Source organism: Lathamus discolor, chromosome Z (genome assembly GCF_037157495.1).
Source record: "Lathamus discolor isolate bLatDis1 chromosome Z, bLatDis1.hap1, whole genome shotgun sequence".
Lineage (NCBI taxonomy): Eukaryota > Metazoa > Chordata > Aves > Psittaciformes > Psittacidae > Lathamus > Lathamus discolor.
In genome coordinates this window covers 24452126-24466809 of record NC_088909.1, presented here as the reverse complement: position 1 = coordinate 24466809, position 14684 = coordinate 24452126, and the positions used below count along the sequence as shown (strand labels likewise).

The window sequence follows — 14684 nt, the reverse complement described above, 5'->3', positions numbered from 1 at the left end:
GGACCAGCATCTCTGAATGCAAACCCTACGTGGAATCTTGAACCACCTCATCTTTTCCCTCGTTTTGGCCTCCACTGCAGAGCTGTGATGCACTTAACCTCTCCCTTTATTGGCGGCTGCAGCAGAAATCATTCTAGTGTTTAAAGATCACAAGCGGGAGATTAAAGGGGAGCCCTGCTGCAGAGCGGTTGCTCCTTGCTGGCACACTGCTGTCCCCCCTTCACGCTCCAGTCCCCTGGCCATGAAGAACCAGCGGGTGACAGCACTGGGGGACCAGGGGAAAGCTCCACGTGCAGCAAATCGAGGCAATGCCGTGTGAACAATCATCACCCAGCTAAATCCAAACGCAAAGAGAAGGGAAACAGGCAAGGACGTTACTTGCTGCACACACACTGAGCCTCGCGCACATGCTGTGCATGAGGAGGGCTTCCACACACTGGCATGAGCAGCCCTCAACTCAAGCTCCGTCAGCAGGCCAGAATCACATCCCCAAAAGCGCTGCAGGAGGGACAACTTCTAATGGGCCATGTCTTTTGGGGTCACATCCCAACACAGGCTCCTGCACTGCCTCCTCTCAGGAAAAGGCCCTCTCTCCTCTGAGATCTCAAAAGCTTCTCTGACAGCAGGACGGTGGCCTTGGACCATCCCCAAAACTACGAGTAAGGAGGAACCAAGCGTCGTGCTCAGAGTCAAGGACAGAGACTGGCACGACAGCAAGTCTCATACGTAAAAAATCAGGTTGAAGTGAACTCTGGGGAAAGCTGGTGGCTTCTGAGGGGACAGAGGATCACCCAGGGTCCAGTCCGAGACAGGCAGGTGGGGAGAGATGCTAAAGAAATGGTCCAGGGAAGAATCAAGGCAAGCTCACGAGATTTTCTTTTAACTCAGTGCGTTTGCACAGAACTCACACACTGTGTCATTAAAAACAGACAACAGTGGAAAACTAGTTCTGGCCTTTGAGGCATTTCTGACCTAATTACGCTGAACTTGATGTGCTCAAAGCCCTTGAAAAGTGCTGCAGTTCAAGGCAGTTTCCTGATCAGCTCTGGGTTCAGACTAACTCCTGTATATCTGCACCCATCTGAGCCTGAGAAGTCGCACAAGGATTGCCCAAGCCACATAAGCTTTAAAGTGTCATTTCCAGTTCATTCCCCCAGGCTGTGAGTGTTTCTCTGCTGCCTGAAATGGCAATTTCAAAGCTTCGCCAGAGACACCCTTGGAAGAACCTGCCCCATCTCTCAGCACCACGACGACACAGGTTGCTGAAGCCCAAAAGCACTTCCAAGTCCTGGCTGCCCTCCCTTCCCCGCAGAGCCCTCCACATCTGCCCAGCCTATGAGGAAGGGGAGAAACACCTCGTTGGGCCAGAAACCAGGACACTGAAAGGCAACTCCCCAGCCTACGGCAAGATGGCCTCCACCTTCTGGGCCAACCAAGCACTCTACCCTGCCTGTGACTGGAAAAGGAGCCTGCCAGCTTATCAAAGAAGAAACTGCTAGAGTATCACAATAGCTGTGCCACCTGCAGCTCTTCAGTGCTACTGCTCAGTGCAGTCCCAGGTACCGAGTGCTGACACCTTCCTCAGCCTCATGGACTCTCCGTAGTGCACGGATCTCTGAACTCAATAGTTTGCCGCTCCCAAACGTGAGTTTGCCCTCTCAGGCAATCCAGTGATTGCACTCAACCTTCTCTCCCCAAAACATCATCCTCAGCTGTAGCACGGCTGGGACTGCAATGGCAAGGGTTAAGCTCCACGCTGTGCATGGGTTTACGTGCCCTAATCCGTTCAAAAGCCCCAACAGCCCTCTGAGACCGTGTGTTAGTTTTCCCCTGGGGCATCTATCTTTCTGAGACGAATCTCTCAAACAAACCTCAGCTTTTGCCGCTCCTCCTCTTCCTGATCAACAAAACGCTTCCACTGGAAGTGGGCCGTGATGGCACTCTGATTGTGGATGACCAGGGATCTTAGCTTTGACAGCGTGACAGAAGTCTTCTCAACTGTCAAGGAGCTCTTGTCAAGCCTGATGTTGACATTTACAGCTGTTCCACAAAGGCTTTTGTGAACATCTTCACCTGGAACAAAGCAAAAGCAAGTCTTGGCTCATCTCACTTGCTGACGGAAGTACAAGGAACAGAACAATCTGCAGGCAACAGAAGAAAGAGCTGCAGTTTTGAGCTGCATAAGCAGTTCCCCGGATCAGGACACTTAGCATATCCTGACAGCTGCACATGCTACAGCATGAGGATGTCCTGCCACCACCTTAGGCACCTTATTTTGGGGGTCGTTCGTGGAGATGTATCTTTTCAGATGTGCCCGGGTGCCCTTTGGGCTGCCATCCCACTCAGGTCACAGGGAATTCTACATCCAAGTCACTCAGGGACGCTGAGGAGCACCACCTCAGCCATGCCTTGCCCAGGGTCTCCTGCAGGCAGGAGATGCCCCCAGTGTCGTGTCATCCTCATCTCCTGGTCCTGAAATACTGGGCATAGCTCTGATGTCAGAACCCAAGCGGGAGCATTTGAAATGAAATGGAGAAGGGCAGAAACAACAATGGAAACTACAGAGCAGCTTCTGTGCTGAGCTCTGCACTCAACAGGCTGCTACTGGGCCCTCGGATCCATCTGCCAACTCCTTCTTTGGCTCCTGCTACGGTCACAGCCAGGTGCCTCACCACTGCCCGCACATTCTTCCTTGTCAAACGTGCTGCTGTTACCACTTCACCACCGGAGAAGTGAGTCCCTTCACTAGGGTAAGTGTCCTCTGGAAGGCTGGAGACTTACTTCCAGCACCAGAGCAACACGCACAGCAGCACAGCCATTTCAAAGTGTTTCTCCAAGGTGGTGTTCACGACCTACCTTCAGACATCATTGCACCCTCACATTACTGACTCCAGCCAGCCCTAGCAGCAGCTTGCTCATAAACCTCACCACTAAAGAACTGCTGCTAACAAGGCGGTTTCTACAGAATCATTCCCAGGCTACAGCAAAGCTCAGAGCACCCTAATGGCTACCGCTGCCACAGTTACTGCTCCTCCTGGTCACAAGTCCTCAGCATGGCCCAGCTCTCAGCACAGCACCAACTGTACCCATGCAGCACATCACAAGAAGAGGGTCTCTACCTCAAAGGCCTTCCCAGGAACTGTAACACAACAGATCGGGATGAAAAGCAATGACCCGTCAGGAGAGCTCTAGGGGACAGGTTGCAGGCTCTTCAGAGAGCTCTCTTGCACGTTAAAAGCCATCTCCTTTTCAGTCAGGCTCCCTGCTGTGAGTTCTTCTGCAATGGAGCACCCAGAATATTTGCCATCGCCCCCGGTGCACCGTGCGCAGGAAGATCTGCCTGCCTTGTTACAGGCTGAAATATTCCAGCACAGGAATATCTGGCAGCCAGCAGGGGAGCTTTGCTCTACTCAGCGTGAAGGAACCTTGCAGAAGGGATTCAACAGGACAATGAAGCCACCAGATGATGACAGACAGCGCAGACACCGCTCTGGTTCGAAGGACACACGGAGGGTGCACCACGCGCTTACCTGTGTCATAGTGAACGATCATTGGACTCGTATAAACACCGGTCTTTGGTGGGTGGAATTCCACCGTGACTTCCATCGCTTCTCCAACGCCAAGAGTCCCAATGGAGGGATCCACAGAGAAAGGGCTGCAACACAAAGAGAGAGATCAGGACTGTATGGGAGATCCGGGCCCTCCGTTAAGTTTGCAGTCTAGTTCGCTTCAGCTCACTTGTGCAAGCAAGGAGCAAGCAAACCACAGTCGGTACAAGAAAACCAGAACATCCAGGATCAGAAATAGAGCGGGTGACTCTCCCTGCTGAAAGAGAACCAGACCTCAGAAGATCCCGCGGTATAACACGACCCCAGCCCCCCACACTCTGCACCCAGTTCTCAGTTCTCAGCTCTTCACCTCTGCACACGTGCAATCCAGTTACTCAGAATTCTGCTTTTTTGTGTAGTTCACTTAAAACTTTCCTAATGCTTCCCATTTCTTTATTGCAACTTGGGACTGAAATAGTTCATTGCCGAAGTTCGGGAACTCTTAAAACCCTTGTCAAGGAGCTCTCAACACACGCTCTATTACCCAGTAGAGTAGTTGGCAAGCGCCTTGCAAATAGATGCTAGACTTCACTGGGTATTTACTGTGGTGGTGCCTCTCACCAGCTCATTGCTTGCCTGTTTCTTGAGGCTGTGTTTGGGATCCGTGACCTGAGCCCCTCGAATTGTCCTCTGCCACACAGCACCTTCTTCAGCAGTCAAGCTGCCTTCCTACCTTGCCTCTTCCAACCCAACAGCATCAGACCTGCAAGATGCTGCGTTGCAGACACCACTGCAGTGTAAAACTTGCTTGCAGAGCTTTCTCAAAACACTGCAAGCAATGGCAAACCCCACGTGTCCTGCCCATCTCCAGCACCTCAGATGCTCTGCCTCCTTTTTCTCACAGTTTACAAGCCCATGACCACGCAACAGCGTTTTGCGCAAGGGATGAGCTCCTTTACCTCAGAGTGGTGATGCTGTAGCAAGCCTCCCGCTTCCCCACGTTGTGCACCAGCAGAGTTTTCTGGGTGCTGAACCTGACTGGACACTCGGAGAAGTTCAGCTGCTCAGGGAAGTCCAGGCTGGCTCGGGCACCTATGGCTCGGATAGGCACAAAGAACTTCTCCTTCTCTGTGATGATGATAAGCTCGTCGAAATAATCCTGCAGGGAGAGAAACAATCTCAGCACAGTGCCTTTAGCACCATGCCCATGGCAGAAGAAGAGCTGCTGGTTTCTGTGACTCTCACAGTAGCATTCGGTAATGTACATGCACTTTTTACCTTCATGGCCTTTCATTACAGATTATTTCACAAGCAGGGGCAGCCAGGGACCATGGGGCAGATCCTCTTTAGTTTCTACAGGCATGCTGCCCGAGGGTAGGCCAGAGTATTGAACTACATTTAAGCAGCAAACAGAAGATGAGGAAAAGGCCATGCACAGGCAGCAGACTCTCAGCCCTGAAGCCAACAGACGTTACGTTAAATATTCCACCACTGAAGGGGAAAACAGCCTGAAACAGGCAAGAGCCTCCAGCCTATGGGAGCACAACCTTCACCCCCAGGAAAGAGTCTCCCCCAGGTCTAGATCCAGTGCAACTCCACTGAACGCAGGCCACTTCTTCAAAACCCACACCACATGCCTGCTTTGGAACCCAGCCCTGCAGGTTCACCTTCCCCTCAAGGCGCCATCTCTCGGGACCTCCACTCTCACCTTGTCCTCATCAGGTCTGAAAAGGATGCGGTAGGTTGAAGACAGGCCCGGTGCTACCTTATAGTCCTCATTACTCGGGCTGATCAACTCGAAGTAAGGAGAGTTCCCCAGGATGACGTTCAGCAGACGAGGAACCTGCAGGGAAGACACAAGTAGGATTTTGTCGCTTGTGGAAACATGAGAAGGGACCAGGACAGGCCATGTGACATCCTTCCTTACCACCTTTCCAAAACACTTTTAGCTCTGAAGCTACACGCACGTAACACACGAGGGTGGACTTGAATCCCTTCTGCTGAGCTACACAGCTGCAGCACAGAGACAGTAGGAACAACACGCCCTGCTCTGAAGGCAGCAGGAAGGAGATGCAGTACCTCAAGTCACCTGCGTATTCAACAAGCCCAAAGAACATGCTTGCTTCTGCCTGCACACATCCATGCAGTCATACCTCTGGAGGGGGAATGTATTATCTGAAGGCAAACCAGCGTGCGTTATACAGGGAGGGAAGGACGTCACTTCTGACACACCAGGGTGGAGCGGGGTGGTCAAGCTGCGGTGCTAGTCATGGCGGTGGACCAGCAAGAGAAGCAGACCACAGACACTCTGGGCTTCCTGAGAATAAAAGCTTACCTCAAGAGCAAAAGGACGAGCGCAGGAAGACAAAAGAACAACCCCAGGAAGAAGCAGATGGCTAAGAGAATTTAAAGGGGGCTGCAAAGCAGCAAGGGAGATCCGTAATACAAGCAAAGGCTGGTGCAGAGATGAGAACACCCAACGTGCCTCTACGATGGATACCACAGGCACGGAGACAGCAAACAGACATTCTCTAGCACACAGGCAGCAACGCCCCAGCACCCAATCTCATCTCAGAAAGCATAACAAGGAGACTTTGAATGGCAGGCAGCTCCACTGATGAACACGACGAGCCTTGGAAAAAATGGAGGCTCATTCTGCACCCCTGACCCAAGCCTGGTGACCCATGGCCAAGGCAGCCCTGGACGCTCTAAACACCCTTTGCTCCCACCAATGCCCTGGGGCAGCAAGCTCCAGGAGCCCATTTCCCACTGCAGCCACACGTTCTGGTCGCCAAGTCCCTTGGCACGTGAGCCCAGGTGGCAAAGATCTTCAGCAAGAGCCACCCAGGATGCCTCTGAGGGTGCTGAGGAGCAGCCTGAAGACAGGAAAGCAATTCGACAGCAAGTAGGCAAGAGCAGTAAGCATAGAGTGCAGCACTTCCGTATCGGAGTGAATACAGAGCACCTATTGGGCTCGATTACACTTTGCCTCTGTTACACATTGCTGCTAGCTGCAGTTTTAGGGGGTAGACAACCTCAGCTACCACGCAGGATACATCAGTAGGATTCCGAGGAATGTGGGAAACTCGTGAGACAGAGCACAATGTTCCTTTTCTCCAGGGCATGACCAAAACCCAGCAAAATTAGAACATAATGAACTCTCTTGGGATTAGCATCTCTATCTTTGTGCATTTAAATATGCCAAGGGTTTTCCTTAGAGCTGATCTGCCTTTTACACCAGGGCTCTCCGACGCCTGAGGTTGTACCAGCTTCACAACTGATTCATTTTGGGTAAAATCAACAGTTCACACACTGCCTCCCCTTCACAGGGCATAGAAATCCCAAGCTGCAGCTGTTACCAGTCTATTACGTTTTATTGGGAATGGCACCAACATCAATGCAGGTGTTGTTTTCCACTTGGGAAGCACGAATAGAGCAAATTCACTGTTTGCCTCTTTGCTGGTACTTGGCAAAGGCAAACATTCTGAGGTGCTGCACGGATGAGGGAGCAGCTGAAGCCAAAAGGCACAGTGGGAACGAAGCAGAGCAGTAGGAAAAGAGAAGCTGAGGCCCATTTTAATAAGCAAAGGGCACACCTGCAGCAAAGATTGCCCAAAGTCACTGTGAACCACACCAGTGGTGTCCCTTGGGCATAGGTACCCACATTGCAACTTCCCAGTATGCCCAAGCTACACCAGGAATGACACAGTACTCTCTGGGAGTAACTGAGGGACCATACCTTCATCCTTCCTTGCCAAAGGCTCTTCCATGCTCTACCACGTCCCTGTAAAACCTGTTATCTCAGGAGATACTCTGACTTCTCTTGCTGTTCCTCCCCCTACATTAAGCCCTGACGGTGTCACTCCTTTTGTCCCCTCCTTTGTTTCTCCCAACAGGGAGATTTGAGGAGGGCGTTAATTCACCTGCACACTTCCACCTCCCCCCCGCTCCCCGCTGTGCCCTCCTCTCACACACACGTCTTGCTCTTTCTTACACAACCGGATCCTGAATTACGCCTGTTTCTCACCTTTCTCTGCTTCCGGCACACTTCCTCTTACGTATCAAGAGAATCCCTGTGCGGAAGAAAGCGCTCCGCGACAGGACGTTGAACTCAGCCCCTTTCCTCCCTCCTGTCTTTTCCCACCAGCTTGCTCTTGGCACATGCCTCACTGGAGCAAACGTTTCCCCAGCTGAAATTCAAAAGGTCTCCATTTCCCCCTCTACAGCAGAGCAGAACAAAGTTGCTGCCACTTCTCAACTTCTCCCTGCTCATTTTTCTTAGGAAATCTCAACAGGATCACAATCTTTCCCGTTCAAGTTGGAGACCTTCAGGAGCACATTACCCTGCCTGTGCTGGGATTCTCCAAAGAGAAAGCACAGCCACGCTGGCTTAGAAACACCTGAGCAGAACCAAACTAAGCTTAGCAGGAGCCTCAAGTGGCACCTCAAGTCCTCCCCTTTAACTGCTGCTGCTAAGCCAGCCTGTTTCCCCTGCTCTTCCAAAACACCCAGCCTGGAGTGCTAATGCCAGGAGTTACAACTTACTCCAGCACAAAGTGGAGAAAACTCAAGCCCTGTGCTTTGACACGGAGTTGCACACAGGGGGCTCAACAGGCTGAGAGAGGGAAACATGCCCTGCCAGAAACCAGGATTAACCAAGGAGCCACCGGGACATGGTGCACACTCGCGGTAAAGCATGACAGCAGGCAAGCACTGCCCAGCCCTCGACATTCCCATCAGTCCAGGGCTTTCAAGGGGAAGCATGCTGGCTCAGAAAGCTCCTTTGGCTTAGTTACCACCAGTGCGCGGCCAAAACCAGCGGCACAATCCCCAGCATGGCAACATTTCCCCCATCTTGCAGAATCACGCTGCTGAGACATTTTATTCTGGATGCGCTGCGCTGCAGCAGGTAACTTGCTCTGCTGCACACCACGTGAATTCCACTGCTCTCCTCCTCCAGCCCAGTGCTCAGCCTCCACAGCCCAGCACTTACCCTGTCGATGTTCCTCAGAGCTAGCGCCGCTATGTAGAACTGGCGGGGAACGTAGTTCTCAAACACCACCTCGGATGGGAACGGCTGGAACAACCTCTGGTCCAGGCCAACTGCTGAGAACTGCAGATGCAAGACAGAGCAGAGAGAGCTTCAGCTGCTGGGAGAAAGATTAACGAATGAAGATCCCACACTGATCTCCAGTAAATACAGTCTCTTGGTGAGTACATCTGCCCAGCTCACACTAGGAGATGGGAGCCCACCCACCTCCGCTCTCAGCTCACAAAACGTTTCTGGACCATGTTGAGCAGCCTCAAGCTAAGAAGCTCTTTTGCAGGCTGTTTCTCCAGGCTGCCTTCTCCAAAAGGCAAAGCAGCGCCCACCTCCAGCAGAGCCCTCTGCTAAGGGGCTCACTCAGCTCCAGACGCTTGCTGGAACAGTCACGAGCACTCAGGGAGCAAGCAAAACCCAGGAGTTTCCAGGAGCCTCCACAGGAAACAATTTGCAGGTGAACTTCCCTCTGAGACAGCGAGACTGAGTCCCACGCATCCCAAATATCTTTTTGGTTTTTTGATGCAGACCCGAGAAACCAGTCGGAAGACACCAGTACCAGGGAGGAAAGGCCAACAAGAAAGTAACAGGGCAGGAGGGAAACAGACAAATGAGGTGAATGCTGGATGGGGATGAAGTTTCAGCTGAAGTCTCAGCATCACGGGGCAACTTGAGCTAGACTGCAATTCGTATCCCCTTTCCCCACGAGCTTTATGTTGATGCTTCACTGTATTCTCTTACTGCTCGTTTCTTGAACACCGCTGCAGAAGCAGCTCTGAAAAATGCACGCAAAGACCAAACGCTGACCCAGCAGAGGCAGTACTTGGAGATAATTCCTCCCTGCTTGCTCTCCCCTCTCCCAGCTGCACTGCTGTCACTCGAGAGACACAGGCAGCTCTCCCGCTTCTCCACAAAAGCCACGCTCAGGCCGAGCCCAGTAGCTGTAGCACTGCCAGTTATTTGGGCGCCCGTCTTACGTGTTCCCACCTCCTGTGCTGCCTGGGGCAACCCATAACCGATGTGCTACATCAGGTCTCTTGCTGGCAGCTTTCTGCTCAACAGCCTACCTCAGTCATCCACCCACCTGGACTGTGTGTTAGACTGAGCAGTCCTGCAAGAAAAGCAGCTTTGAACATCCATCTAAGAGAACACTGATCCAGGCAAAGCGCATCCACTCTTCTCTGCCCAGCAAAACCCACCCACTGCAGCAGAGGTTCCACTGCCTTTGTGCAGACCAGGACTTCAATGGCTCATTGGAGAAATGTGTTTTTTGCCTTTCCCCCAGCAGAAAGAACTCCACCGCCACCAGTTGGAAATGACAACAGGACCTCATCACCAAGCTGCTTGGGTAAGCTGGAGGCAAGGCTGCCACAAGCACGTGCCCTCTTCAAATGTCACATCAAACAGCAAGGAGAAGAGCAGGGAAAGGCTACCTTTTGATGGGAGACTTCACCCACGTCCCGAAGCTGGGTAGCCCGGGGCCGCCTCATCTCCCGAGGGCTGGCCAGCCTCTGCCTGGTGGTGAGAGACTCTTCTGCCTCTCTGACCAGCTTCGGATTACGAGATGCTACCACTCTGCTCTGGAATCCATCCGCCCTTCTGGAGGACCTCATGGGCCGGGGGGTCTTGCCACTGGCCATGTCGCAGAGGTCGCCTGGAAGAAGCAACAGTTGGACAATCCACAACCCCAGAACCTTAAAACCCTGGACCCATGGAACCCTGGAACCCCGCAACCTCAGGCAAGGGCTCTTAAAGCTCACCCAGTTCCAACCCCCTGCCACGGGCAGGGACACCTTCCACTAGGGCAGGTTGCTCCAAGCCCCGTCCAACCTGGCCTTGAACACTGCCGGGGATGGGGCAGCCACAGCTTCTCTGGGCAACCTGTGCCAGGGCCTCGCCATTCCTGGCACACCCAAAGGACACAGCTGTGTCTCCAGCCTCTGGCATCCTTCCTAAGCGGAGAACACAGGGCCTCCCCACCCTCATTCATGATTAGACCATATTTAGGCTCCATTCATAGACGTAAAACCCCACAACAAACAGACCCTGAGCCAAAACAGCCTTTTGCTCTGGGGGCAGTCCCACGAGCCACACAGACGCACCAGGCACTACTGGCACTTCTCACCCTCTCTGCAAGGAGCCTGATGATGTTTCTAACTAAGTCAGCACAGAGTTCAAGACTCTGATTAAGAACTATAGTTTCTCAAGGCTACTTTGCCTGGCTCACGTTACAAAGATTATCTGGCAAAAACGGCTCCTTCCAGGCAGGAAATCACCCCACTGCCCAAGAGCATTTCTCCATGCAGAAGGACGCCCTAATTTTCACTTGTTAACACCCAAACTCCAGGCTCCCTCCAGGCACTCCAGGCTGCCACAGCAGGAAAAAAGCAGGAAACCATCGAAGGCACATGAGCAATTAGCTCAGAGCTACGTAAAATCCAGGATGATATTCCCTCCTGCTTCCCTGTGCTCCACATCACCTCTGCTGTGTGCACTTGCTGCACACAGCAAGACAGCATCTGGGCAAAGATGGCCATTCCCTGCCCCTCGACTGCTCCCCACACCCTGCAAGCAAGGCAATCACTTCATTCCTTTACTGCCAAGGCAGCGACAGCACGGCACGTGTTTGTGGTGCCGGGCCCTCCACGGCTTCAGGAAACAAGGCTACCGTTTCCTTTTGTCCTTGCAAGAAACTCCAGAGCTCTGCACTGCCCTACGGACAGCAGGACCTGCTGCAGCAAGAGCTGGGATTTAGAGCTGGAAATAACTCCTTTTCAAGGGAGAAACCTAATGGGGATGATCCAGCATTAAGCTGGGTTTCAGTGGTTTCTTACCGGGTCTTAAGAATAACTGCCTTATTCGTTCCAATTCTCTGAGCTGTGATTTCACTTCACTTGAAACGAACCCTGTCGTCGCCCCCACAACGCTTATTTCCAGAGGGCTTCCAACCTCCAGAGCCCAGCCAGCCCAGCAGCTTCCCCCCGCGCCCTGGAGCAAGGCTCTTCCACAGCCCCAGAGCCTGCAGGGACCAGCCTCCCAGAGGAGCAGGAAAGGAGCACAACGGAGCAATCGGGCACATCTCCCTGCAGGGGCAGGACAAACCAGCCACCAGGACACAGCACCCCTCCAGCCCACCACCCCACGGCTCCCTGCTCCCCACCTCAGACAGCCAAGGCTCCCTTTGCTGCAGGACCTACAGCCTAGCTCCAAGTCTCTACCCTCACTGCAAGTTGCACGGCAATTTCAGAGCCCGTTCAAGCCCTTCTACCTGCCCAGCCCTGCTCTTAGCCCAGGGATGTTTAAATCCTGCCGGCTATCACACAACTGCCCCATCCCTGCTGCCAGCGGAGCTGCCTCCTCCCTGCCCAGGGCCAGACGCTACCTGAGCACGGGTGATTCACGCTTCTCCTGGAGGATTCCTCCGTGCGGGGCCCAGCCTTGGCTCCTGAATGCCCTCGCGCTGCTCGGCAGCTGTGGGCAGCTGCAGGGACAGGAGCCGCCCAGGGACGCCTCGGTGTGGCTCTTGCCCACCAGCACAGCAGCTAACTGCTGCTGGGCTGCCAACAGCCAGGGGAACCTGGGCAGCAAAGGACAGGGCTGGCACCTGGGCTGCCCAGCCCCTCTCCTCAACGCTCTGGCTTTGCCAGCTAGGGCAGGGTTTCACCAGCGCCTCGAGGAAGCAGAGCTCAGAGCCTGACAGTAGCTCAAGCCTGCTCCTGCCTCAGCGGCTCAGCAACTCCTGCTCTCACTGGGCCACGGCTGCTGCTCGCATTTAACAGCAGCAGCTCCCCTGTACGTCACAATAGGCGAGGGCCACACGTGGCTTCCACGGCCACCGCAGGGCCTTGCTAAAGCTACAGCCTTGCGGATCCCTGCAGCCCCCCGACGCCTTCAATGTCTCCCCCGCAGTGAAGCCCTGCAGCAGGGCTAAAGTGCACCTTACAGCAGCATTTGGTCACGCTCCGTGAGCGACACATAAATTGCTGGAGACACCGCAGATGAGCCAAGAATTTCTCTGCTTCAGCAGGAAAGAAAAAAGCTTCCGCACTGACTACAAAGCAACCATTTAATTCCTACTTTGCTGGCCCACGAGGAGCCCCGCCACACCAGGGCCATGGCCAGGCTGCCTTTGGGGTGACCCCTGTTGCTGTCCCTGGTGAGCACCCGTCGATGACTTTGTACCCATTAAGCCTGCGCACACGGGCACACGCACCACACAAGGCCACCCAACTGCCCGGGGCATCTCAGCTGCCAGGAGCTTCACACGTTTGCAGCACAGCGTTTGCCAGAAACAAAAGCTTCCCATGAGACTCGGGGCCACAGGCAAAGCAAATCCTCACACCTGCCTGGCGGGGAACGTGGAGCCCTCACTTTGAAACCAACACTCATCATCTGGGCCTTTACAACACAGGCAGGGAGGATATGAGCCCCGAGTGCTAACTGGCTCTCCAGGCAGCCAGCCTCTGGAAACACTCCAAAACATGTCCCGCACCATGTCCAGCCACGAATCCAGCTGGAAACTGGAGAGCTCAGGCAAAGACACCTCAGGCGTGACACCCCTGTGTGCTGAAGGCACCAAGGCAGAAGCTCTCTAACTAAAGGAAACCTCTTACAAAAGCTCTACCACAGCTGACATCATTAATAGGAGCCCACTAGTAGAGCTTCCTGCTATTTCCTTCATAACCTTCAACTGCCAGCCAACGCTGAGACAGCCCAAGCTCCCTTCCAGGGTCATAGAATCATAGAATAGTTAGGGTTGGAAAGGGCCTCAAGATCATCTAGTTCCAACCCCCCTGCCATGGCCAGGGACACCTCACGCTAAACCATCCCACGCAAGGCTTCATCCAACCTGGCCTCGCACACCGCCAGGGATGGAGCACTCACAACCTCCCTGGGCAACCCATTCCAGTGTCTCACCACCCTAACAGGAAAGAATTTCCTCCTTAGATCCAATCTAAACTTCCCCTGTTTAAGTTTTAACCCCTTACCCCTTGTGCTGTCACTACAGTCCCTGATGAAGAGTCCCTCCCCAGCATCCCTATAGGCCCCCTTCAGGTACTGGAAGGCTGCTATTAGGTCCCCACGCAGCCTTCTCTTCTCCACGCTGAACAGCCCCAACTTGCTCAGCCTATCTTCATACGGGAGGCGCTCCAGTCCCCTGATCATCCTCGTGGCCCTCCTCTGGACTTGTTCCAGCAGTTCCATGTCCTTTTTATGTCGAGGACACCAGAACTGCATGCAATACTCCAGGTGACGTCTCACAAGAGCAGAGTAGAGGGGCAGGATCACCTCTTTCGACCTGCTGGTCTCGCTCCTTTTCATGCAGCCCAGGATACGGTTGGCTTTCTGGGCTGCGAGCGCACACTGCCGGCTCATGTTCATTTCCTCATCGACCAGCACCCCCAGGTCCTTCTCTGCAGGGCCGCTCTGAATCTCTTCTTTGCCCAACCTGTAGCTGTGCCTGGGATTGCTCCAACCCAGGTGTAGGACCTTGCACTTGTCATGGTTGAACTTCATAAGGTTGGCATCAGCCCACCTTACAAGCGTGTCAAGGTCCCTCTGGATGGCATCCCTTCCCTCCAGCATATCAACCGGACCACACAGCTTGGTGTCACTGGCAAACTTGCTGAGGGCGCACTCAAGCCCACTGTCCATGTCAGCGACAAAGATGTTGAGTAAGACCGGTCCCAACACCGATCCCTGAGGGACACCACTCGTTACCGGTCTCCAGCCGGACATCGAGCCATTGAGCACAACTCTTTGCGTGCGGCCGTCCAGCCAGTTCTTTATCCACCGAGTGGTCCATCCATCAAATTGATATCTCTCCAATTCAGAGAGAAGGATGTCGTGTGGGACAGTGTCAAACGCTTTGCACAAGTCCAGGTAGATGACACCAACTGCTTTACCCTTGTCCATCAGTTCTGTAGCCCCATCATAGAAGGCCACCACATTGGTCAGGCAGGATTTCCCCTTAGTGAAGCCATGCTGGCTGTCACCAAGCACCTTGTTGTTTTTCATGTGCCTTAGCATGCTGTCCAGGAGAATGTGCTCCAAGATTTTACCAGGCACAGAGGTGAGACTCACTGCTCTGTAAT

The 14684-nt window shown here is 53.6% G+C and overlaps 1 protein-coding gene across 1 annotated transcript in view; it reads right to left on the bottom strand.

The window, feature by feature from the left end:
* Nucleotides 1–14684, bottom strand: part of LOC136005866 (hydrocephalus-inducing protein-like) — a 50443-nt gene that overhangs the window by 32686 nt on the left and 3073 nt on the right. The window contains exons 5-10 of the mRNA XM_065663759.1: nt 10023–10112; nt 8542–8661; nt 5257–5391; nt 4508–4707; nt 3531–3655; nt 1883–2073 (exon numbers count right to left, since the gene is read on the bottom strand). Of these exons, the coding sequence (XP_065519831.1) occupies nt 1883–2073; nt 3531–3655; nt 4508–4707; nt 5257–5391; nt 8542–8661; nt 10023–10112 (861 nt within the window). The remainder of the gene's footprint in view (nt 1–1882; nt 2074–3530; nt 3656–4507; nt 4708–5256; nt 5392–8541; nt 8662–10022; nt 10113–14684) is intronic.